Raw genomic sequence first — 25926 nt, 5'->3', positions numbered from 1 at the left:
GACCTCTTTTTTTTTTTCCTTCTTTGTCTTATTTATTTATTTATTTATTTATTTATTTATTTATTTATTTATCTATTTATCTATCTATCTATTTATTTATTTATTTATTTATTTATTTTTTAATGCCAAATGCCGTTATTGAAGGAGGGAGGAGGTCTTAAATACAGGCTTACAGCACAATGGGAAAACCCCAGAGGGCAGAAGTTCGCTACTGATGTTTTACAATCTTGCATCTAAGCTGTTGATGCCTATTATGCAGGATACACAGACAAGGAACTTCCCTTAAGCATTCAGGAGGGTGGAACCTGGCAGGGAATTAGCATAGGGAGGATATCAAGGTCAAGGTCAGCAAGCAAGGCAACAGTTACCCAAAATGGGGGCCAGGGCCCTACAGGTCCCCCTTTTACTAAAAATTGAGCTTCTGACTTAGGTTGTATGGGACATTAGCAGGTCACCTTACCTGTCATGGAGACGCCTGCCCAGGCCACACAGGTGCTCTGTCTTAGGTTGGTGAGCGCCCCCCCCCCCAGGCATTACTCATCTCTGAATACTCATTATCATATAGGCTCAATAGTGTGGGAGCTGCAGAGTTAACTGCTGCCAAAGATTTCAAAGTGGCACTGGGCTTGCAATCTGTGTGTTTGACACAGAAAAGGCCAACAGAAGTCCTAACTCACCCATAGCCAGTAGGCTAAAGGCAACTGAGCCATTCCCTTCCTTAATGAGCCTTACTACAAATTGGAGTCCTTGTAAGATGGTATCCCAAAAGCAAATGGAACTTGAGTTTATAAATTTATAATTTTCAAGCCAATCAAAATGCATATAACTATTGAATTAAATTTATCATGCTCAATAGAATGAAAGATTAACTAACTGTGGTAGCTACTTTTGCTCCCAGGGTCTCCACTGTGCTAGCTGTAGTAAGCAATTATGAAATGGTAATCCCAGAAACAGTGGCAGCAGTGGCTGCCACTGCTATAACAGCAACAATGGCAGCAGCAATGTCAAATTCTCTTCTGGAGCATGTGGGCATCCACTGGCATGGATACAACTCCAGGAACATGAACTGCCAAGGCCCTTTTTTCTTGATCCCAGCATTACTTAAGCTGGCAGCTCTGTAAAAGAACAACTGAGAACCACAAAGAAAAAACAGGCAGCTCGCAAGGAGCATAACTAATAGTCTTATAATGGCTACATTCAGGCTCATAAATTTTAAGGTATCTGGACCTCTTATACATGACCGTTATTGTATCAAAATATACTCCACCTCACATCAGGTGGTGGTGGTACAAGCCTTTAATCCCAACACTCAGGGAGGCAAAGGCAGGTCGATATCCATGAGTTCAAGGCCAACCTGGTCTACAGAGTGAGTCCCAGAACAGCCAGAGCTACATAGAGAAACCCTGTCTTGAAAAACCAACCTCTCTCTCTCTCTCTCTCTCTCTCTCTCTCTCTCTCTCTCTCTCTCTCTCTCTGTGTGTGTGTGTGTGTGTGTGTGTGTGTGCTCTTCATCTCTTTCTTATTTGGTCAACATTTTATCATGAAAGTTGAATTTTATCAAATATTTTCTGCATATATTGAGGTGACTTTTTTGTCCCTCTACCTATAACATGAGGTAGCATAGTCCCCATGTGTGTTAAACTGGTATGAATCACAAGTCTAAGTCCTGTTTAACCATGGTAAATTAGCTTTACAATATGTCATTGAATTGGTTTGCTGGTGGTCTGTTGAGTAGTTTTCCATTTATGTTCATTAAGGACCTTGCTGTAGTTTTCTTTTCTTGTAGTGCCTTATCTTATTTTCATATTTGTGTGATTCTGTCCTCATGGGAAAGAATCTGGAAATGTTCCATTGACTTTTGAAGAAATTTGGCAAGAATTTGAGATATATGGTTCCCAGTTCTTTAAATATTAGTTGTGATTCTTCAGGAAAATTGTCACTTTTCTTTGATGAAAAACTTTAATCACCAGCTCAAGTTCATTCATGTTTGACCTCCAGGTTGTCTGTTTCTTCCTAGTTCAGCTTTGGTAAGATCTATTGGACTAATAGTTCATCTCCTTTTCCAGGTGAGCCCATCTGTGTTCACACAGTTGTTTGTAATAATCTCTCATGAGCTTTTGAATTCCAGTGTCATCTACTGTAAGATCTCTCATCAACGATTTGATCTATCTGATTCTCTACTAATTTTTTGCCTGGTGGGTCTTAATAAATTTTGTTGATATTTTTTATCCTTTAAACCTTTATACTCTCACAAATCTCTCTGTCTCTCCCCCCACCCCTCCTTTCTCTCTGACTGTTTAACTCAGTTCCTCAAACATTCTCAGCGAGAACTCAGCTATTGGGCTACCTTCCCAGTCCTCACAGGTCATCTCTGTCTGATTTTCATTTGCTCCCTTCTTTAGCTTTAGGCTTGGTTTGTTCTTCTAGTTCCTGCCCCTACTCCACACACTGTATGTCTTTTAAATCATATCATTTTGTAAGGACAATTTATTTTAGTCATTGAATATTTGCTTCAGTTAGAGTTGTTAGTGTTATTTTTGTCTTAGAACTTTAGGACTTGGAATCTACTTGCCACATGCATGACCATTGCAGCTCTAGAGTGTCCTAAATTCTATTTATATCTTTGACATTTATGCTAATGGGTTTCATGTTGTTCATTAGTATCTCTTTACTTCAACCTTAAAAAAAACTCTACTAATTTCTATAAGACATGTCTACATGTGCTCAATTCCATATGTTTTTGTTTGTTCATTTCTCTTATTTCTGAATGGCAGCTTTATACACTGCTGTATTCCTGAGACATGAAAGACTGATTATTCCCTGTCTGTATATACTTAGATTTTAATAAGTTCTTCCACAGGGATACTTGCATATCCATGTTCATTACCATGTTATTCACAATAATGAAGAAGTAGAACTAGCCTAGATGGTCACAAATGGATAAATGGGGTAAATAAAACATTGTATACACAAAGTGGAATTTTATAAAGAAAACAGTTATGATATTTGCAAGAAAATGCATGAAACTGGAAATCATCATGTTTAAGTAAACTTGACTTAGGAAGATAAATATGTGTATCCCCTCATATGTGGGGCCTAGATTTAAATTTGTGTGTATATGTGCATGGAGGAGAGAAACTAGAAAAAAACAATGAGAAAAGAGGAGATCCTCAGGGAGAGGATAGAGGAAAGAGGACAGTGTTATACATGTGTCCTAAAAGTAGAATAAAAGCTATTGTTAGTAGGAAAGGCACATGCAAGAGGGTGGAATGGGCATGAAGGAGTATAGTGGGGTAAAGAAATGAATGAAACAAAATATGTATGGAAATATTACAATGAAACCCATTATTTTTTATGCTCATTTAAAACATTAATTAAAAACATTAATAACACTTTCAGGCTAGCACTTGAATTTGCTTCACATTCCTGGAAATAAGTGAGCAAAACATGGGGAAATGCTCAACACCAGTCTGAATAGAAGATGCTTAGTAGGCTGTAGATCTTCTTGGAATGAATGTGCACCAGAGCATTACCATGAACACCTATTTGGTTTTGGGGGTGGTGCATTTTATCCATCAATTTTTAAGTCCATGAATGTCTGACTCAAGTACTACCTCCATTTTCCCTTCCTAAACAACCCAAGCACATCCAAGTGATTCACTACAAGAGTTCTTCTGTTTTGCTGAAGACCAGGGGTTCCTTCACATGTAGAAGCCTTTATACCATCCAAGTACATGCCTGATAACATGAAGTGTACATGAATCCATGTCTTCCCAGATGCTGGAGCCCCCACCTACATGTACGAATTTCAATATCATCCAAGCTTCTCATCAGAATTGAAACCCAAGACCGTGATTGGAGACCATGGAGATGAAGTCTACTCAGTCTTCGGTGCCCCAATCTTAAGAGGTAAGATTGCTTAAGATTGCTCCCTGTGTGCTTGTGCTTAGGAGGTCTGGATTCCAGTTTTCCTTCTGTGGCCTTGAGCACATTTACCCTCTCTTTTTATTTATTATTATTAAGAGATTTTCTATTCATTTTACATACCAACCACAGATTCACCTTTCCTCCCTCCTCCCATCCCCCACACCTCCCCAAACTATTCCCCATTCCCACCTCCTCCAAGGCAAGGTCTCCCATGGGAAGTCAGCAGAGCCCGGTACAAGGCTTCCCTGTACCAAGGCTGTGCAAAGTGTCCCACCATAGGCACTGGGCTCCAAAAAGATGGCTCATGCACCAGGGACTGTCCCAATCCCACTGACTGGGGGCCCCTTAACCAGTTCAAACTAAATAACTGTCTCACCTATCCAGAGGGCCTAGTCCAATACCATGGGGGCTCCTCAGATATTGGTCCACAGTTCATGCATTTCCACTAGTTTGACTGGCCATCTCTGTACATTTTCCATCATGATCTCAATGTCCCTTGCTCATAGAATCTCTTCTCTCTCTCATCAATTGGACTCCTGGAGCTCAGCCTGGTGCCCAGCTATGGATCTCCGCATCTGCTTCCATCAGTCACTGGATGAGGGCTCTATGATGACAGTTAGGGTATTCAGCCATCTGATCACCAGAATAGGTCAGTTCAGGCACTCTCTCGACTATTGCCAGTAGTCTAAGGTGGGGTCATCCTTGTGGATTCCTGGAAACTTCCCTAGCACTCTGTTTCTTCCTATTCCCATAATGGTATCTCTTTCCTTGCTGTCTCACTCTTTCTCTCTTCCAGCTTGAACCTCCCATTCCCCTATGTTCTCATCCCTTGCCATCATTACCTCCCCACCCCCAGTTTGCTCATGTAAATCTCATCTATTTCTCCTTGCTGGGTGATCCAGGCATCCTTCCTAGGGTCCTCCCTGCTAGCTAGCCTCCCTGGAGCTGTGGTTGCAGTCTGCTTATCCTTTGTTTTACATCTAGCATCTACTCATGAGTGAGTACATACCATGTGTGTCCTGAGTCTGGGTTACCTCACTGTCATTGTTTTTGTCTGCTGAGCAGTACTCCATTGTGTATATGTACACACATTTTCTTAATCCATTCTTCAGTTGAGGGGCATCCTCAACAACATAGGTTGTTTACAGGTTCTGGCTATTATGAATAATGCTGCTATGAACATAGTTGAGCATGTGTCCTTGTGGTAAGATTGAGCATTCCTTGGGTATAGCTGGGTCTTGAGGTAGATTGATTCCCAATTTTCTGAGAAACCACCACACTGCTTTCCAAAGTAGCTGTACAAGTTTGCACTCCCACCAACAGTGTAGGAGTGTTCCCCTGCTCCACATCCTCTCCAACATGAGCTGTCTTCAGTGTTTTTGATCTTAGCCATTCTGACAGGTATAAGATGGTATCTCAGAGTTGTTTTGATTTGCATTTCCCTGATGACTAAAGATGTTGAGCAATTCCTTAAATGTCTTTTGGCCATTTGAGATTCTTCCATTGATGATTCTCTGTTTAGCTTGGTAGCCCATTTTTTTCAAGTGAATTGATAGGTATTTTGATGTCTAGTTTCCTGAGTTCTTTATATATTTTAGAGATCAGCCCTCTGTCACATGTGGGGTTGGTGAAGATCTTTTCCCATTCTGTAGGCTGTCATTTTGTCTTATTGACCATGTCCTTTGACCTAAAAAAGCTTCTGAGTTTCAAGAGGTCCCATTTATTAATTGTTGCTCTTAGTGTCTCTGCTACTGGTGCAATATTTAGGAAGTAATCTTCTGTGCCAATGCATTCAAGACTACTTCCTACTTTCTCTTCTATCAAGTTCAGTGTAACTGGATTTATATTATGGTGTTTGATCCACTTGAACTTGAGTTTTGTGCATGGTGACAGATATGGATCTATTTGCAACCTTTTACATGTTGACATCCAGTAATGCCAGCACCATTTGTTGAAGATGTTTTCTTTTTTCCATTGTACAGTTTTGGCTTCTTTGTCAAAAATCATATGTTCATAGGTGTGCAGATTAATGTAAGCGTCTTCAATTCAATTCCATTGGTCCACATGTTGGCTTTTATGCCAGTACCAAGCTGTTTTTATTACTACAGCTCTATAGTAGAGTTTGAATTCAAGGATCGTGATGCCTCCAGAGGTTGCTTTATTGTACAGGATTCTTTTAGCTATCCTGGGTTTTTTGTTATTCCACATGAAGTTGAGTATTGTTCTTTCCAAGTCTGTGAAAAATTGTGTTGGGATTTTGATGGGGATTGCATTGAATCTGTAGATTGCTTTTGGTAAGATTGCCATTTTTACTATGTTAGTCTTGCCTATCCATGAACATGGGAGATCTTTCCATTTTCTGATATCTTCTTCAGTTTCTTTCTTCAGAGACTTATAGTTCTTATCATACAGGTCCTTCACTTGCTTCGTTAGAGTTAACCCAAGGTATTTTATATTATTTGTGGCTATTGTAAAGGGTGATGTTTCTCTGATTTCTTTCTCAGCTCTTTTATCATTTGCATATAGGAGGTCTACTGATATTTTTGAATTAGTCTTGTATTTTGACACATTGCTGAAGGAGTTTATCAGCTGTAGGAGTTCCTTGGTAGAATTTTTGGGTTCACTTATGTATACTATCATATTGTCTGCAAATAGTCAAAGTTTGACTTCTTCCTTTACAATTTCTGTCCCTTTGATCTCCATTTGTTGTCTTATTGCTCTAGCTAGAAGTTCAAGTACTATATTGAATAAATATGGGGAGAGTGGACAGCCTTGTCTTATTCCTGATTTTAGTGGAATCACTTTGAGTTTCTCTCCATTTAATTTGATGTTGGCTGTTGGTTTGCTGTAAATTGCTTTTATTATGTTTAGGTATGTTCCTTGTATTCCTGATCTCTCTAGGAACTTTATCTAGGACCTTGGATTTTGTTAAAGGCTTTTTCAGCATCTAATGTATCAGTCTGACTGACAGGTAGGGTGGAGGCAGGACCAGTTCATCTGGTCTTTCCCTGGGGCTGAGTGGGATAGTGAGTGTCAACAGCCAAGACCTCCCCAATCCACCAGAGTGAAGCACACTGAGCCGGGAGCCTCGTCAAAGCAGGAACTTACTTTATTACATCAGGAGTGGACTTATATAGGTTGGGGCAATGGAGGGAGGGGGAATGGGGTCTATCAGAATGTGAGTTAAAAAGCGGTCAAGCACCTGGCAGTGGTGGCACACGCCTTTAATCCCAGCACTCGAGAGGCAGAGCCACGCGGATCTCTGTGAGTTCGAGGCCAGCCTGGTCTACAGTGTGAGTTCCAGGAAAGGCGCAAAGCTACACAGAGAAACCCTGTCTCGAAAAACAAACAAACAAACAAAAAAAAAGAGGTCAAGCTGTTGCTGACCGTGAATCAGATGTCATGTTCATCTATCTGTCTGTCTATATGCATACCTATTTATCCAAATATTGTCTTTTACTTATAACTAATAATACATTATTTCAAAAAACCATTTCACGACCATCTTTAATATCTTAATTCTCAGCAGTTCATGTGATTTGGGCCATTTCAGTGGCTGCTGATAACACACTCTGGGCATCTCCCAATTAGGTAGGTTTTAGAATGTTCACTATTCTAATATTTTTTTTCAAGCTGTGAATATGTGGGTTTGAAGGTGAGCTTGAGAAAAGACACAAGTGCCAGAAATACTTTCATACAAGGACATCACTGAACTTCAGCATCTGCATCTTACTAAGTAAGGAAGAACTGGATGGTGGGTATGGAAAATGAAGTCAGACAGCTAGGAATAAACTACATCACTATTGCTGAGTCCTGAATCATTCATTCTCAAACTGAAAGTACACACCAGCTAACTATGACCTTCTTGCAATGAATAATTAGACACAATAATTTTTGAGTTAGAACCCATATTCTGCATTTCTAAAAAGCTATTTCTGGTTCATGAAATGCATGTTGAGCTGCAATAATACAATCTTATTTCCCACAGAAGGCGCCTCAGAAGAGGAGACTAACCTCAGCAAGATGGTGATGAAATTCTGGGCCAACTTTGCTCGGAGTGGGTGAGAATAGAGCAAAGACATTGCCAAGATATTGGGCAAGATGGGACTGTTGGGAAGGGTTGCATTTTAAGATATAAGTGATCAAATCCCAGCCTGTGACCACAGTGCTCTGACAATGTTGCTCCCCAATTTCTTGTTATGCACAAGCCTTTGGCAGAGATAAGCCAGGAATACCTACAAATGTCATAAGAATGTGGGACCACACAGTAACTAAGACATTCTGTCTGTTTGGTTCTGTTCCCAGGAACCCCAATGGGAAGGGGCTGCCCTATTGGCCAGAGTATGACCAGAAGGAAGGCTACCTGCAGATTGGAGCCACCACCCAGCAAGCCTGGAGACTGAAAGATAAGGAAGTGGCTTTCTGGACTGAGCTCAGGTCCAAGAAGCCATCACAGAAAGTACATACTGAGCTATGAACAGAAAGCTCAGGAGACCAGAAAAGTCAAGATAAAGCTATTCCGTAGAAGATGTTTCTTGGCCAATGATGAATCTTTGAGAAGATTGGAGAATTTTGTTATGGGGATGGGCGGGGGACAGGGGCAGAATGGTTGTACCTGAGGCCTCAATTTGGAGAATAAACATTCATCTTAAGATCAACTCATTGTCTGTGTCTCCAACTACCTTAGTTTGAGAAAGATGCTATTGTAGGAAGATGCCTCCATGTAGGGGTATGACTTGACAAATGCTTATGCCCAAATTTGGGAGGAAATGTTTTTCAAGAAGAATACAATGTGAGCTTTGGCTCATCTTCCACCTCCAGCTGGCAGACATCATCAAACACAGGAGGAGGACATGTGAGAGTTTACCAAAGTGTCAGAGGTGATTTGTGGCTAGCATAAGAGTGTAAAATCCCTAGGGACCACATACTTAAGGAGGAGCTTACTCCCACCACTAACTTCTCTGTGGATCTCTGTCAGGTGCTCAAGGGAAGCTTGGAGGCAGATTTTAAGACCTTAGAAAGCTCCTCTCCAGCTGTATAGGCATGCAGCCCTGCTCAGATGTGTACTCTGATGAATGCAGTCCTTCAACCACTGGAAAAAACACATCATTTTCTACTTCAGGGCCCTGGTGAAGAGCTACTGGGGTTTGACATAGCAAGAAAAAACCATCTGTACCCACAGGACAGTGGTAAGAAACTGCCCTAGTAGAGATCATGAGCAATCTCCATTGTTAAGGAAGGACAAAGTCACTGAGAAATCCATGTGTTTAATATTTACGAACATCTCCCCTCCTGTGTTTGAAGCCAGACTAACACTATATTGACCACTCCTGGGTGTCACTTTTAAGTGATCAGTAATTAAGCATCAAGCCAGGAGACCTGTGCAGAGAAGGTTTGAAGCTGAGGGCTGGAAAAGACATCAAGGCAACTCTTCAGAAGCCAGCCTCACACAAACATGCTAGAACGGTGACAACCGAGGGTCATCACTGGCAGATTTAGAGGCGATGCCTCAAAGCCCTGTTTGTGGCTGCCTTTTCCTTCTTCTGTGTGTAGAATTAATTGCTCTCAGTATCTTCAATGCTGTCATTGTTGTCATGACTTAAGTTTGTGTTTGTCATGAAAGGGCTTCGGGTCTCCCTCAATTTTTGAAGATAACTTGGCAAACATGGGTAGCAATTATTTGCTTCAGGGCTTAGATTATACCATTCTATGCTTTTTACTTATTTACTTATTTTTATTTTATTTATTTATTTTTGCTTCCAGAGTGTCTGTTAAGAGGGATGGTGTGATTCTGGTAAGTTTTACTTTGTAAGTAAGTGGACACTTTCCTTTTGTAAGTTTTTAATGTTTTGTCTATTTCCTGTAGTTTTTAAAAAATTGAGATTATAATGTAATTATATTTCCCCCTTTCCATTCCTCCCTCCAAATCCTCCAGTATACCCTTTCTTTCTATCTCTCAAATCCATGGCCTCTGTTTGCATTAATTTTTGTTATATACATGTATTCATATACATATACCTAAATGCATAAACACAACCTGCTCAGTCTGTGTAATGTTACTTGTATGTTTTCAGGGCTGACTATTTGGTCCTGGGCAGCCAGTTGCTGTGTGCTTCCCTGGGGAAGACTCTTTCTCTGCTCTCATCATTCCTTAGTTGCCTCTTTGTTTTAAAACAGTCTGGTTCTATTACACAAATGGAATGAAAACTTTTAGAAACAAACTACACCAGGCTTCACCTGACTCCAGCAGAGAACATCATCCTAACAGAAAAATTGATTTTTGTCTTCCACAGTTCCAGGGCTGCTGGTCCTAAGACACTGTAGAACCTGACATGTTATATTCTTTCATGTGTGGAATTTAGATTCATGTGTTTGTGCATGCCTGTGTGTGCGTGTATGTGTATGTGCATGAGTATGCGTGCATGAGTGTGTGTGTGTGTGTGTGTGCGTGTGTGTGTGTGTGTGTGTGTGTGTGTGTGTGTGTGTGAGAGAGAGAGAGAGAGAGAGAGAGAGAGAGAGAGAGAGGGAGGGAGAGAGAGAGAGAGAGAGATAGAGAGAGAGAGATATGACAGTAACAATAGAGATCGGACCATGATAAATAAGGAAGAGATCCTTAGAGATATGAGATAATATAACATTCTGAGGGCTGGACTGACCCAAGACTTTCTCTAGGGCCCTGATGTATGGAGAAGAAACATAGCTCTTTGTACTGGCTGCTTTGTGTGTCAACTAATATAATCTAGAGTCATCAGAGAGGAAGGAGCCTCAGCTGAGAAAAGGCCTCCATGAGGTCCAGCTGTAAGGCATTTCTCAGTTAGTGATCAATGGCAAAGGGCTCAGCCATGGTAGGTCAGGTGCCATCCCTGGGCAGGTGGTCCTGGGTTCTATAAGAAAGCAGGCTGAGCAAGCCAGGGAAAGCAAGCCAGTAAGTAGCTCCCCCCATGGTCTCTACCTCAGCTCCTGCCTTCAGGTTTCAGCCCTGCTTGAGTTCCTGACCTCCAATGTTGGACTATGGTCTGGAAGTATAAGCCAAATAAACCCTTTCTTCCCCAACTTGCTTTTTGGTCATGGTGTTTTGTTACAGCAGTAGAAACCCTAGCTAAGAACTCTTCCTCTATCTAAGCCAGGGGCATGTCTGGCAGAGCCAGTGATAACCTGATTCCAGGGCCTTGGGAGCTTTTCTCTGAGGTTGCCATGCAGGAGAATGAACACAGTTACTTATCTAAAGCCAGGAACATGCTGAGCAGAGGCAGTAACGTTCTGGAGCCAGGCCCTCAGGGGAGCTGTGGATTTGGGTCCTGGGAACCCAGCTCTTCTCCCTACACAGGACTATAGTTATCAGTCCCAAGGCTGATGTGTGCTTGGCCTATAAAGCTCTTGAGATACCCTGTGTTCCTCTTATGCGACATTGCTTGATTAACTTTTAGTGAACTTCATCCCATTTTATGATAGTTTCTGCTGGCTCTGTTCCATTTCTCCCCCGGAAATAGTACATAAGATGCTTTATTTCTTAATAAACTGGCTTGCCATACAATATCGCTTATGTAAGACCTCCTGAGCCCATACTTTTTATGTCCTTAGCTCTGACCCCCTGGACCTTCCTTCTCAGGACCCTGTCACTCATGAATGAGCTGATAGTCCAGCTCAGGAACCCATGTGACGTGAAAGCCCAGAGTTTAACTACTTGGGAGGGTAAGAGAGGAATGTGAGAACAGAGTGGGGGAAGGATGCAAACGAAAAGTATATAATGATGTATTTATGAAAATGTCAGATGAAATCTACTTTTCACAAATTATTTTGAAAACATGTTATAGACCCTTAGGCAAAACAGAAGCCTTAACAAACAGCTCAGTTTGGAGGCACTGCCACGTGTTACCTTTGTTACGTGTCCACAGTGGGGAAGAGTGCAGCCTCTCACCAGAGAAGACTAAGCTCACAGGCACCTGAGAGCTAGACCTGCAGGTTTTCTTTCCTATAGAAGGAAATGCCAGACATTTTGGTAAATGTTCAAAGAATGGATGCATAATGGGTAGGCAGGATTAGACTACGGAGGGATATTTACTGTAGAAGAGAATGTCCTCAGATTCCCCTTCTTCAAAGCAGTGATCTCTCTGACCTTAGAGGTGAGCAGAAGAAGGCTGGGCACTTGACAGCAATACTGCAAAGGCAGTATTTAGTCATTGGGGGCACTGGATAAAGAGTAAGTAAGGATGTTTCCAAATACTGGCCTAGAACTCTAGGAAGCACAAGCCCAGAGATGGGTCCAAATCTTGGAGCTGAGATGCATGGAGGCTTTGATTTGTACTAAAATCTCCCATCTTTTTCTGAGGATGCCAGAAAAAAAAGCTCCACCCTGCTTGATGGCACCTGCCTGCTGTGCTTAGTCTCTGCCTTTGGGAGGCTCACAGAACACTGAGGTTTGAATGTCACAGTAGAGATCCACAGCCAAGCGCTGGGCCGAGCTCCTGGAGTTCAGTCCAAGAGAGGGAGGAGAGATTATATGAGCAAGGGGGATCAAGATCATGACGGGTAAACCCACAGTAACAGCTGACCTGAGCTAGTGGGAGCTCACAGACTCTGGACTGACAGCTGGGGAGCCTGCATGGGACTGAACTAGGCCCTCTGAATGTGGGTGACAGTTGTGTGGCTTGGTCTGTTTGTGGGGTCTCTGGCAGTGGGACTAGGATTTATTTATGAACTGGCTTTTTGGAGCCCATTCCCTATGGTGGGATACCTTGCTCAGACTTGATGCAATGAGGGGGGGGGCGGGGCTTGGTCCTGCCTCAACTTAATATGCCAGGCTTTGTTGACTCCCACCGGAGGCCTTATCTTCTCTAAGGACTGGATGGGGGTGGGGTGGGGGAAGGTGGAGGGGGGGGCATGGAGAAGGAGAAGGAGGAAGAACTGTGGTTGGTTTGTAAAGTGAAAAAAAAACTTAAAAAAATAGTATAATATGCATAAAAAAGTAAATAAACCATAATTTATACAGAAGCCATGCTGAAGTAATTTATGTGATCTGTATATTTATAGATTATATGGTATATACCTGAAATCTGCTGTCTACTGAAGAAAGGAATATGTGAAATACTCATAGATTAGTTTGGGACATGTGCTTTGACCCCTTGACAGTTTATCCCTAATAAATTAAACATATTTTGTTATCTCATTGCCAAAAGGAAAAAAAAAAAAAAAGAAGTCCTTGGGTTAGTTTATGGGCCTCTGTTATCTGAGAGTTGGGCAATGACTGTGCAAACAGAGAGTAAACTCTAGGTGGGCGTGGCTTAGAGCTCCCACTAGACACCCAGAACTCTCAGTCAGGGATTTTCATCTGGTTGTCTTATGCAAATTGGCTGCGTGGGCAGGATTTCAGTGATTGGTGTATAGCTGTGGGGCAGGATCAGGGCATTCCCTCCAAGCACCAGACACCTCACTGGACCCCAGAGCCACTGCCCTTCCATGATGTGGCTCTGTGCTTTGGTCCTGATCTCCCTCACGGCTTGCATGACTCAGGGTGAGTACTTTTGAAATTCAGGGTGCACATTTGAAATTCTTTGTCCTGGGCCAAGGCGGCGAGTGCGGACTCATGCAGGGAAATGAAAAACAAGTTCTGTGTCTTAGAGGTGATTGCCCTCTGGACACAGACAGATAGCATGAGTGAATCTAAGCTCAATGCCCTGGAGCTTTGTGTCCTTGAGTGAGAAACTTAACTTTGCAGTGCCAGCTCCTTCCCCATGGGGCAGCAGTGGGAATGAAATGAGTAATTGTGTCTGTAACACTCCGAGTGGCAATTGGTCTAGAGGAGATGTAGGAAAGGGGGATTTAAAATAGAGTCTATCCATAGAAAGTCTGACATGTAAAATCATACAAGAGTTGCATTTGAAAAGATGATTTTTTTTATCACTGAGACTTACTTGAAAAGGGGATACATCAATGAAGTAGGGCAGAGGGGGTAGTGCTGTGGTCAGTCAAAAGGATGAGAATAGAAGCTATTGGTAAAGAGGCAGGGGAAAGTGGTGTAACCTTGGATAGTTGGGGCAATTTCTGAGGATTTGAGGATTTGGAGGCTGTGTCTATTTTAATTGTACCCAATTCTGTATAATCAAGATGGGTCAGTGGAGGCACAGGCTAGGGGACCCAGATAAGTAGGAGTCTGGGGGTAGGGCTCTGGGGTAGTTGAACCCTAGGGGTGACAGTTTATCCCAGATGAACAGGGCCTCAGTGGTCAAAGCAACAGGTATAGAAAACAGATCTATGGTCAGTGCAGGGGTACAACATGGGACCTTAGCACCCATCTGTGCTATGGAGGGAGACTGAGGTGTCCAGGGGAAAGTATTCACTCAAGGTCTCCTGAAATCATACTTCACTCTATCTCTAGCTCCAGAATCTACAGTAGCGCTTCCCCATTAAGGGTCATGGCCTTGTTGAAATTTCTAGACTTCCCTTCTGTTTAGCTATGTGACACTGTGAGAGGCTGGGACAGGGTATGAGGAAGAGTGAGAAAGGGTTCAAAGTTGGAGTGGAACATGTCTGTGCTGCTAATTGCCCTTGCCCCTCACAATGACCACCTACAGTCTGTCTTCAAGAAGTTCATCCAGTCTGCTTGCCACACCTCTTTCTTCATCTTTAGTATGGCCTTGATAACTCCTACTTAGCAAGGCTTCTTTTAAAGGAGCACTGGTATGTACTTGTAGCACACAGTATATGATCAATATGTGCACATTCCTGTAGTCGAAAGTTTTCCTGTGTCCCACCTGGTCCTGCAGCTGCTTGTAAAATAATTACACAGAGGCTTATATTAATTACCAATTCTGTGGCCTATTGGCTCAGGCTTCCCCATAGCTAGCTCTTACAACTTAAATTAACTCATTCTTATTAATCTATATGTTTCCTTGTGGCCGTGTCATTACTGGTCTGCTGACATCTTGTTGCTCCTTGGGCTGTGGCTGGCATCTCTCTCACCGTCCCTTCTTCTCTCTCTTCCATTCGAATGTACCACCTAATCTTATTCTGCCTCACCATTGGTTAAACAGCTTTATTTATCAACCAATCAGGGCAACACATATTCATAGTCCATAGAAAGAAATCCCACAGCACATTCCATATTATTTAAGCAAAGCTGTATTTTTGTTTTTTTATTCATCCCATACATCCCATTTTCTACCCAGAGCAATCTAGATTCTTCCCACTTCATTTGGGTAGAAAATACTCATTGAGTTAACATAGGCCACAGCTAGAGGTTTCTGTCTGGCTTCACCTTCTCCTCAGGACTCTTGCCAGTCCCTACCTCCTTACCCTTGGCCTTCCATCTGCCACCACCCTGGTGGGTGTTCTCACTCGACTCCAACTATCCCTGAGCTTCACACTCGCTTCCTACAGTATATAAATTTGTAATGTGTAACCTCATGTTCAGGTAGTGAACTCTGCCTACCCCTCACTGACCTCCTTCCAGCATTGAAATTCCCATGTCTAGGGGCATCTTCCTGCCCAGAGATCCTCCAACTGTACGTGTCTTAAAGGGAGCCAGTAACACTTACTTCTTCTTCTTTCCCTTTGGCCCCATATCTAGTCAGGGATCAAGTCTGCCTCTTAAATGTCCCCATATACATCTGCAGACCTGTATAACTATTTTCCCTAATTATAGAAGAGTTTATTCTAGTATAGACCCTTGGAATTCACATAGAATAGCAATTCTGCTACCCATGGACATTTTAACAAGCGTGCTTCTCAGGAAAGGTATCTCAGTGGGACTGGTGACATGAAAGCAAAGGGAATTTTCTCTTAGTAAACCAATTCATGGACATGATTTTATAATATGGTTTGCTATAGAGGTTCAACATTATTGGCTATTCTTGATAACAGATGCTCCCAAAATCATGATGGGCTTATTTTATTAATCTTGACAGAAAGTATCACAAAACAAAACATCCTAAGTTGGAGACTCTCAGTAGGTAGAAACAGGACAAATGAGAATTTGAGGGGGAGATAAGGAAAGACTGTGCTGAGTAAGAATGGAGTCAATGGGTATACATATACCTATAAAGTGAAAAAGCCTGCCTGGAATCCAGGTCTGAGCTTTCTCTTCTGATCTGTCCTCATTTTCTCCATGTCCAGCAGGGCACCCGTCCTCACCACCTGTGGTGAACACTGTTCATGGCAAAGTCCTGGGGAAGTATGTCAGCTTAGAAGGATTCACACAGCCTGTGGCCATCTTCCTGGGAGTCCCCTTTGCCAAGCCTCCTCTTGGATCCCTGAGGTTTGCTCCTCCACAGCCTGCAGAGCCCTGGAGCTTCGTGAAGAATGCCACCTCCTACCCTCCTTTGTAAGCCACTGGGGCCCTATTTGGGGACATTGTCCTTATAAATATGAGCAAAGCTCCCCAACTGTAGTAGCTGCTTCTCTATTTGATGTGTAGACACCATGATCAAAGCAACTATAGAAGAAAAACTTTATTGAGGGCTTACAGTTTCAGAGGATGAGTCCATAACCATCATGACAGGGAGCATGTTAACATTCTGGCAGAAATGGTGCGGGAGCAGTAACTGAGCTCAAATCTTAAAACATCAACCACAGGCCAGAGTTGGGGGACCTAACTAGGAATGGTGTGGGCTTTTGAAACCTCAAGCCTACCCCTAGAGACACCTCCTCCAACAAGGCTACACCTCCTAATCCTTCCCAAACAGTTTTGCCAGCTGGGTACCAAGCATTCAAATATGTGAACCTATGCAGGCCATTCTCATTTAAACCAGCACACTGACTAAGTGTCCTTGGGGCAGTTGTCTAACATCTGTGCCTCAGATTTTATTCTATGAATAGATGTTGTGTTGATGTGGGCCTTAGATGACTTTTATTCATAAAGAGTCAGTGCTTGCATGCTTGAAGGACTTCATAATTGCCATCAGTTCAACCCTGTGTTGGACTTTTGAGCTCTCTTATCAGGGCAGCCGGCAGTGATTGCTGGGCTACAAAAAAGGTAGAATCTTAGCAGGCCAGGGCAGCAGGACCCTTAGGGTCAATACTTTACCCTGGACCTGGCATTTTGAGTCACAGTGGAGGAAATAATTTACCTAAGGTGTGGGTGGACATCCCACCCCCACTTCCCCCCAGGGTACTCTTGAGCAGGAGCAGCAGGAAATATTAGATAGAAATTTAGAGGGGAGAGAAACAGATAGAAATCACAGGATAGCCTCAGGAGGGCCTGGATCCTAATCCATTGGGCCCTGACTGACTCTGCCAAAGGGCTTTTAAAAGAATACCAAGGGGCGGAGCAAAACATTCCCTGTCCTGCCCCAGCACAGTCAGTGCAGACCATTCCAGACACCTGATGACCATGCACATGGTCAAGCCATCCACTAATGCAGCCCTGCTGTGTAAAGCAAGCTCAGATCTCGCTAGGAAAACTCTGTGGACCCCAACACTAAATCACCCAGCATATCAGTGCTTGAAGCAGAGCAAAGATGTTGTTTTCCTAAGCTTACTCATAAAACACAGTTCCTGACCTGTACAATGTATGTGCTTGTCATTAGAAGTAATACCATTGGGTGATGAAAGTTTCTGAGGATTAGAAGATATTTACCTGATGGAGTACCATGTCACCCTGTTACCCACTGTATAAAGGCTACTAGAGGCTTGAACATGACATCAGTCCTGGCCATGCAGGAGATGTCATGTTCAAAGACAGGCTAGGCCAGCATGTGATCTCTTCTCTCCTGGGCCTAGGATATCCAAAGGCTCTGGGAAGAAGAAAGGAGTCAAGTCCTTCTCACTCTGCAGAGTTAGAAGGCACTAGAGAATTCAGAGGTTCCTCCAGGAAACATGTAGACCTTCTTACACACTGATGCCAGCTTCATTTACAAGCTCAAACCTCCTGGTACAAGGTTGAGCCTCAGACAACATGCCCAGCTTCCATCTGGTGGAAACTCAGATGTTCTTTCTCCTTCCCAGGTGCTCCCAAGACCCAGAGGCAGCACAGACAATCGCAAAGCACTTCACCAACAGAAAGGAGACGATTCCTCACACGTTTTCAGAAGACTGCCTCTACCTAAATATTTATACTCCGGCTGACTTGACAAAGAGCAGCAGGCTGCCGGTAAGCATGGGGACCACTGGTCCAGACTTGTGGGTTCCAGCATCGGGCTCTTCTGTAGTACTGGAAGGGCATGAGGAATCTGGGGGTAAGGACATCACAGTCCAGGACTCAATCCAAACCTTCTGTTAACCACCAGAAAAGCAAAGGTTTCTTTCCTGTCCGTATGAGTGCATCAGACTCTGCTGGAGGTTGCCCTGCATCTGAGATGTACATCTTATGCTTCCAAACTCTCTCACACTAACAAGGACAATGATGTCAAGTTACTAGAGTCATAATGTGATCTCAGAGCCGCTAAGACATAATTTCAATAAACTTAAGCTGAAAAAACACATTTTAAAAAAAAATTATATGTGGTAGTTTACATAAGAATAGGAGAAACTGATATTCTGGTGGAGAAGCTAGGGTCCACAGTGGGTAGGCAGGGCAATAGCATGGGTCTTCTACCTTTAAAACAAAACAAACAAAAAACTGCTGTTTCATAAGGAGTAGCAAAGGTAGCTGGAATGTCACCTTTCTACCCATAGTACCTGTGATAACTCACATTGACCTGTGATAAGGGTGTGAGGGGAGGAGCCGGGGGCAATTAGAAGCACCCTCTTTTGCCTCAGTAATCCTGGGTTTTATTGTAGGTTGCTGTTATCAGTAACTGCCTTTGGCACAGGCTGATGACACAGTGAGTCAGCATTTCCCACATGAATGAAGGACCTGAGAAGGGGCAGGCTGCCATTTTTCAGCTGGTGGTTGGGAAAGGGGCTTTGGGAATGAGGCAATTCCTGAGTTGTAACAAGTCAAATGCCAACTCCCACTAGGTTCCATTGACAGCAGCAGGGAGAAGAGATTTTGAAATTGGGACTAATATTAAGACCTACTGTGCTTTTCAATGTACGGGAAGGTGGGGATAAATGTTCTTTCACTCAAACTCTGAATTCTCCACCCATTTCTTGTGTACTCAGTGCCCCTCACACAGCCTTACTTGCAGTCAGGGAAATCAAGGAATGAGCCGTTCTCACACAGCCTGTCATGAAGGACCTTGCAGTCTCACCATAGTCTTACAATCTGCTCAGTGCGCCATTGCTCACCAGCCCTGGCCTCCTGCTTTCATTATGAGATGGACTTGACTTAGTTGCTACTGGAGCTGTCAAAGAACCTGGTTGTATGGGTAAGGGGACAGGGACTCTGAGAACCTAGAGGTAGGACACCGTCTACTTATGACAGAAGTCCAAGAACCACAGGGTCTGGGGTTAAATGCAGGACCTGCCTTTGTCCCCTTCTCCAACTGCTGACTCACGGTGCTGTGGCCATGGGCAGTGGGGATTGGGAGCTCAGTGCACAGTGTTGGGCCACGTGGCCTGGCCAAGCCCCACTACCACATATTAGCTATGGAATTCCAGCAGTCAAATCACTTTTGTTTCTTAGCTGAGACATGGGGCATTATTGTCTACTCCATGTAGAAGTTATTTCTTCTGCTTAGGGCAATTCTTGGTTCATATTACACATTATGATTTCTTTTAAACAAATAGGATTTCATAAACTCTCCTTTCTTCTCTGCTCTATAGGTTAAAACACACACACACACACACACACACACACATACACACACACATAAAGTGAAAATTTTTGCACACTTTTAACTTCCAGTTTTATCAGTCTTTTGTACAAAGTAGTTTCTTAAATAATGTCACCCAAAGACTGGAGATATCCCAAAGGAAGTAGCGGTGAGCTGGGTTTAGCAGGGTGGGAGCATCCAGATGTGCTGAGGAGGCACTTTGGAATCAGTACCATCAGGCTGGTGTGTTCCTCATCAGATAATCACTTCCCAGGAGAGAAGTTGAACTTACTCCTGAAAGGGATGAAATGAAGTGGCAGTCCCAGGGCTGCCTCTGGCTTGTGTTCAGTTGGCTGAATAGTCGAGGCATGAGGTCATGGGATTGTGGGAAGGACACAACATCCTTGGTCCTTGCTGTTCTCATGATGGTTTTCTCAATTTGAAATCTCTGAAGGATGGAAATGAGGAACATTGAGTATTCCAGCATTTTAGGCTGATCTGAGAGAGTTGGAAAGGAGGGTGACTGCCTATTGCAGCCTTTCTGGACATTGGTGTGCTTGGGGTGATGTCCTTAAGTCACAGCCTAGATGAAGGTGGCCAGACCTGATGACTTCGGCAGTCTCTGCGGTTCTGCTACCTATGACCTGTGTGATTATGTTCTTGTCCAGGTGATGGTGTGGATCCATGGAGGTGGACTGGTGATAGATGGAGCATCAACCTATGATGGCCTGCCCCTTGCCGTCCACGAAAATGTGGTTGTAGTGGTCATTCAGTATCGTCTGGGTATCTGGGGCTTCTTCAGGTGATATATAAATATTCCTTTCTACATATTAGTCCTGAAATAGACCTGTTTCTGTTTTGATAGTAAGAAGAATAAGACTATGACATTATATAGAGTTCAAACTTATTTATTTAGCTTAGATTTGAGATATTAAAAGTCCAAGACTGTGTGGTTGTATCAACGAGCCATTGGTGGGAGCCCTTGGCTGTGTTACAACATGACACAAGAAGGGGATCTGAACATACAGGTAGATCACATGGTGAGGCAGGATGACTGGAAGAGGGAAGGGGATAGTCTTCTTCTTTTCATAAGAAATCATGCTCCACTGCTGTGTCCTCTTTACACAACTATGTTTTTCCACTATCTGTCATTATATTGTTTGCATCTGTTGGCCTGTGGTGTACAGTAAGAGCCACGTGTAGACAGAGATTTCATGTGTTTTCTTCTCAGATGAGCTGTACATTTTAAACCTTGGTTGTATGCATGGTGGCTCCTGCCTCCCTGAACTTAGAGTCCCCTCAGAACATTGCTGTGGAGATGAGTGGCAGGGGAACACTCTTGTCAGTGATGTAGAGCTGGCTTTATTTCAGAAAACTCAGAGAGAGTCCCAGTCTCTCTCTAGCCCTTAGAACACGGTCATGCCATGTCTAACTCTACCCACTATTGTCCTACAGCACAGGGGATGAACACAGCCGGGGGAACTGGGGTCACTTGGACCAGGTGGCTGCACTGCGCTGGATCCAGGACAACATTGTCAACTTTGGGGGCAACCCAGGCTCTGTGACCATCTTTGGAGAGTCAGCAGGAGGTGAAAGTGTCTCTGTTCTTGTAAGTGTTCCTGATACTAGACCTCATGTCCAGACTTGCTGTCTGTGCTGAGACCTCTTACAGACTAGCCGGTCCAGCCTTGGCACTTCTCCTCTTCTAACCCAGATTCAGGTTCACTCTACTTATTGATAAATGTTAGCTGGTGGATGGCTAAGGACTAAACTTTCCTCAGCTCCTAGGGAGCTCAGAGCTCAGTTTATGTCATGGGCCATAACAAACACCAGTTGTATACTGCACCATGCCACTTCTCCACTTCTGCCTTATTTGAGTTTTCTTTGTTAGTAAGACTAACCTTGGGGTTGATTTCTCTCAAGAAGTGTTGGGTGTAAACTCCAAATAGGAAAAGGGAAGGGCATGAGTGTAATTGTTTGGTTTCAGCCTTGGTCTACACAGTGAAGCGACTCAGGTACCCAGCAACCTGAGTCTACACAGTGAAGGGACTCAGGCACCCAGAAGAAGCAGGGGTGTCTATAGGTGGTTTTTCCATGCCCAAGAGGGAAGGTAGCAGTCTCTGGGACTTAGTTATATGATGTGACATTGAACTGGAGGGCACTGAGGGGAGCTATGAAAAGCATTATTGGTGACTCCTAGGACCACTCTAGCTCCCTCAAAGCTGAACAGAGAATCAGCCCCATTACTGCATTTTTCAAACACATTAGTTTCATATTTTTATTGTCAAATGAAATGTTCATACTTTAGAGATAAAGGAAAAGGGTAAATAAACCTCAAGAAGCTGGGTTATGGTGCGTGTCTCTAGTTCTGTCACTCCGAAAGCTGAGGTTTAAAGGCCACATGATAAAGGACAACCTTGACTAAAAAAACAATTTTTGTCCATTCTAAGCTATTTGGCAACAAATATTTCCTTAATTGGAAAGCAGTCTTCTGTATTATTACCTTTTTTAAATAATTACATAGTATTCCACAGTGAAAATAAAACATCATTTGCACAATCACATTGGAATCCTAATTTATGATTTTAATATTATGAATATCAGGAGCACACTTTCTTTTATGAGACTCCACGATCACCTTACTTGGGATAAAGTCTGAGTAATATAATTCTGAAGCAGAATTTGTGACTAAGAATTGTCAAATTGTCTTTCCAGGGGTTTGATTATAGTGAAAGGTTCTTGCCATATTGTTGTTGTTGTTGCTGTTGTTCAGTTCTTATTTGGAGTTCTGTCTTTACTGGGCTGAGGATCTTTTGGAGGAGGTGGTTCCAGGGTGACCTTAGGATCAGGATACATTTATGTCCACAGAGCACCGGGTCCCCAGGAGAATGGCCATGACAGTAAAGCAGATGGGCGGAGCCTTAAAGACAAGTGAGTTCAGATCACTCCATTTCTGTTCAAACTCTCTTCTTCTCTCTCCCCTGCCAGGTGTTGACCCCACTGGCCAAGAACCTCTTCCACAGGGCCATCTCTCAGAGCAGTGTCATCCTCAATCCTTGCCTATATGGGATAGATGCCAGGCCCATAGCTAAGGTGAGTGTCACCCAGGACAGCTACTACACCCTTTAGTCTGCCTCCTTGGGTCGTCATTCTTGGGTGTTTCTTTCTGCAAGATCCAGCTGAGGTGCTCAAGGGCTGCATTATAAGAATGAATGAATAGGAAGAGCTGATTTCTTACCCACATTTTAATTTACTAAAGGTTTCATGTTGAGTATATTATCCAGGCCTCTGGCAATTCTGCACACATTTTAGTGTATGGGAGACATGGTTGCTTCCTGTGCATGTCACATCTAATCACCACCCCCTTCTGTGGGTGATGGGAAGGGAAACACAGAGACTGAATGGCATGCCAAATGGTAGAGGGGAGGCTTAAAAGCAGATGGTGAAATTCTTGATTTAACCCTTCAACATCCAACAGCTTCTTAAGAGGCGTTTTACTTTGAGAATTTCCCTCATCCTTTTAGTGGTCCTGGGAATGGACATTTTTATCAGGACATTGTGTCCATTTCTATCAGGACAAGATAACAGAGACATAGACATCGTGTAACCAGTTCTAATCTATGCTCTAGTCAGTAATAGAAGTACTTTCTGGTACCCAACCCCAAGGCTTGTTTCTTTAGACTCCTTTCAGCAACCCTCTACCTTCTTCAGAATTCAGGCATGGGCTAGAAGCCACAGTCTGAATGGAGGGAGGGAAAGGATATGCTCTTGACCCCTGATCTCTTACAGAAAGTGGCTACTCTTGCTGGCTGTAAAACCACCACCTCAGCTGCCATGGTTCACTGCCTTCGCCAGAAAACAGAGGAAGAGCTCTTGGAGGTCTCTCTGAAAATGGTAGGTGTGCCCATCCTCCTGTCCCCACCCTGTGTACTTGGCCCAAGGCTTGACTCATTCAGCTGTCTTCTGAAATAGCTTATCCCCTCTCGGGACAGTGTCAATCTTGTGATGTAAATTTCCTTAACATGAAATAACTGTAAACCATAAATAAATGTAAAACTGTCCAGTAAGAACATTATATGAAATTACATGACAATCCTCCAGCTTTATCAAGCTTAATATCATGGTATTCTTGTTTACAGGTATATTTTAAGTTATATTTCTACACATAATCACCAAAAGGAATTGGGTGGGACTGAGGGCATGCAATATAATGCCTCTAAGGAAAGTGTCTCATACAATCTAGGACTACCTGTCTAGAGAAGATATCACCCACAGTGAGCTAGACCCTCTCATATCAATCATTAATCAAGAAAATTTCTCATAAACGTGCCCACAGGCCAAACTAATGGACACAAATCTACAATTGAGATTCCCCATCTTAGATGACTCTAGTTTGTGTCAAGTTGACAAAAACTAGCTAGCCAGCACATCATCTGTTTCCCCAGCATCCTACTGTCTATTCATTCATCCTTATAACCAATTCTGTTAATTATTTTTCATTAATCTTGTAGATATCCATTTAAAATGCTTAATTCTTCTATCTTCAATCTGTCTCATGTCTATTAATCATCCAGCCAACCTGTATCTATGTGTCTTCATGCAGACCGTCAAAAAAAAGGTCGGTAGGATTCCTCTAGATGCCATAGAAGCCCTTTGGCACTGTGCTGTTTCTGCTTGTCCAGGGATTGAGCCAATGTGGACATAGTGCTTTCACTGTCAGGCTTAGGTTAGGTGTTATAAGAATTAAGAGAAGGCTATTTGCTGATACTCAGAGAAAAGGCAACTATTGCAGCCACTCTCCATGTGGCACAGGAGGACTCAGCTTTCATAAGAATAGCTGGTGACTTTGAAGAAACCAAGTGAACCCAATATCCAAGAACATGCTATAAGTTTTAGGATCTTGTATAAATACTTGATTATCTATTGGTCCGAGCATGCATGCACACTTACTCATTTGCATGAGTGTGCAAATACATACAGCACACTCTTTCATGGTGGGACTACAATGTGCAATGGGGACACTGTAGTGGCGGCTTCCCTCTGCAAGTGAGCCCAGTTAGCTAGAGGATAGTGATGTTATCATTGTCATCCTTACAACAAAGAAAAGCATGGGTTACAATGAGTTTCAGTGATCTTGGAGGTATAAGTTTTCTGATCCCAGATGAGAATGCTCTTCAGTGTCCCTTGAACAGAAAAAGGAATGCATTGTTAATGGAATCCTTCGGCAATTGAAGTGTTCTGGAACAAATGGTCTAGCCCATGGCTATATCCAGATGTTCTTCAGATAGTTGGGAATGAACCAACTCTGTTACTCAGTTTTCTGTTTTTCTCTTTTTCCAGCACTCCAGATTCATACCCTATCTGCATACAAGGCATTTTCCCTTAATTTAAACAGTAGGCTTAGTGTAGACTCAGGTGGACTGACATGGTTTAGCCAAGATTTCTGACTTACATAGAAGTAAACTGTGGTGGTCGGGGGCCAGGTTAGATGCCCAAACACCACCTGGGAAGACGTGGTGTGGCATCAAACCACACAAGGGACCTTGTGGGTTGTACCTGAGAAGTGAAGAGGTATGATGTAGTTGGAATCTGGAATCTTCCTTAACTGTTCCTCATACTGAGGGACATGATGTTCCAGATTATGTCTAGTTGCTTGAATTCATGAAGCAGGAATGAGGAAAGGGGGAAAGTGGTGGAGGGGCTTCCTGCTAGTCTATCCCAACTGTAGCCTTATCCCCCACTTGACCTCTGTGTGCCTCCCACACTACCTTGACCTAATTCCACCACTCTGCAGAGGAGACATTAGGGTGTTGTCGCCAGTAAGAAGAGTTCAGATTAGGAGCACAGGAATTGGCAGCAGACATCTTTCCAGAGGTCCTATGACCTTGAGTGAGTCCCAAAGCCTGTCCCTTGGCTGCCACTACCCCCACATCATCTGGATCCTCCTGTGCCCTGCCAAGAGGACACTGACCCTGTTTCATATGTGGTTCTATGATAAAATATCCTGATAAACTTAAGGGAGAAAGAGTTTATTTTAGCTTACAATGCCTGGTTATAGTCCATCATTGTGGGGAAGTCACAACGGCAGGTGATTGAAGCAGCTAGTCCCATCACATTTTTAGTCGAGAGCAGAGATAAATGCATAGATACACGCTCTCTTGCTTGCTTGTGCTCAGCTATACAATCTTATGCACGACTACCTGCCTAGGGAATGGTGCCCTCTACAGTAGTCTGGATATCTCTACACCAGTTAAATTTCTTAGGACACTTTCTTATAGACAAACCCACATCCCAACTCAGTGTAGACTCTACCCCATTGAGACTCTCCTCAAAGGTGGTTCTATTTAGTACCAAGTTGACAATTAAA

The 25926-nt window shown here is 43.1% G+C and overlaps 2 protein-coding genes across 4 annotated transcripts in view; both read left to right on the top strand.

Annotated features, from left to right (window-relative positions):
• The window catches only part of LOC131910811 (carboxylesterase 1E-like), a 32533-nt gene extending 23948 nt beyond the window's left edge, over positions 1–8585 (top strand). For all 3 annotated transcript variants that reach the window (XM_059262692.1, XM_059262693.1, XM_059262690.1), the window contains exons 12-14: positions 3778–3909; positions 7916–7988; positions 8233–8585. In XM_059262692.1, the coding sequence (XP_059118675.1) occupies positions 3778–3909; positions 7916–7988; positions 8233–8404 (377 nt within the window). In that variant the 3' untranslated portion in view covers positions 8405–8585. The remainder of the gene's footprint in view (positions 1–3777; positions 3910–7915; positions 7989–8232) is intronic.
• A 4655-nt stretch (positions 8586–13240) lies between these two features.
• LOC131912050 (liver carboxylesterase 1-like) overlaps positions 13241–25926 on the top strand; it is a 28272-nt gene continuing 15586 nt past the window's right edge. Inside the window, exons 1-7 of the mRNA XM_059264555.1 lie at positions 13241–13438; positions 16039–16246; positions 17869–18013; positions 20228–20361; positions 21015–21168; positions 22548–22652; positions 23349–23453. Coding sequence (XP_059120538.1) covers positions 13384–13438; positions 16039–16246; positions 17869–18013; positions 20228–20361; positions 21015–21168; positions 22548–22652; positions 23349–23453 — 906 coding nt within the window. The 5' untranslated portion in view covers positions 13241–13383. The remainder of the gene's footprint in view (positions 13439–16038; positions 16247–17868; positions 18014–20227; positions 20362–21014; positions 21169–22547; positions 22653–23348; positions 23454–25926) is intronic.

This window comes from Peromyscus eremicus, chromosome 5 (genome assembly GCF_949786415.1).
Source record: "Peromyscus eremicus chromosome 5, PerEre_H2_v1, whole genome shotgun sequence".
NCBI lineage: Eukaryota > Metazoa > Chordata > Mammalia > Rodentia > Cricetidae > Peromyscus > Peromyscus eremicus.
Note: the sequence above shows the minus strand (reverse complement) of the source record. Positions and strands in the feature narration are given on the sequence as shown.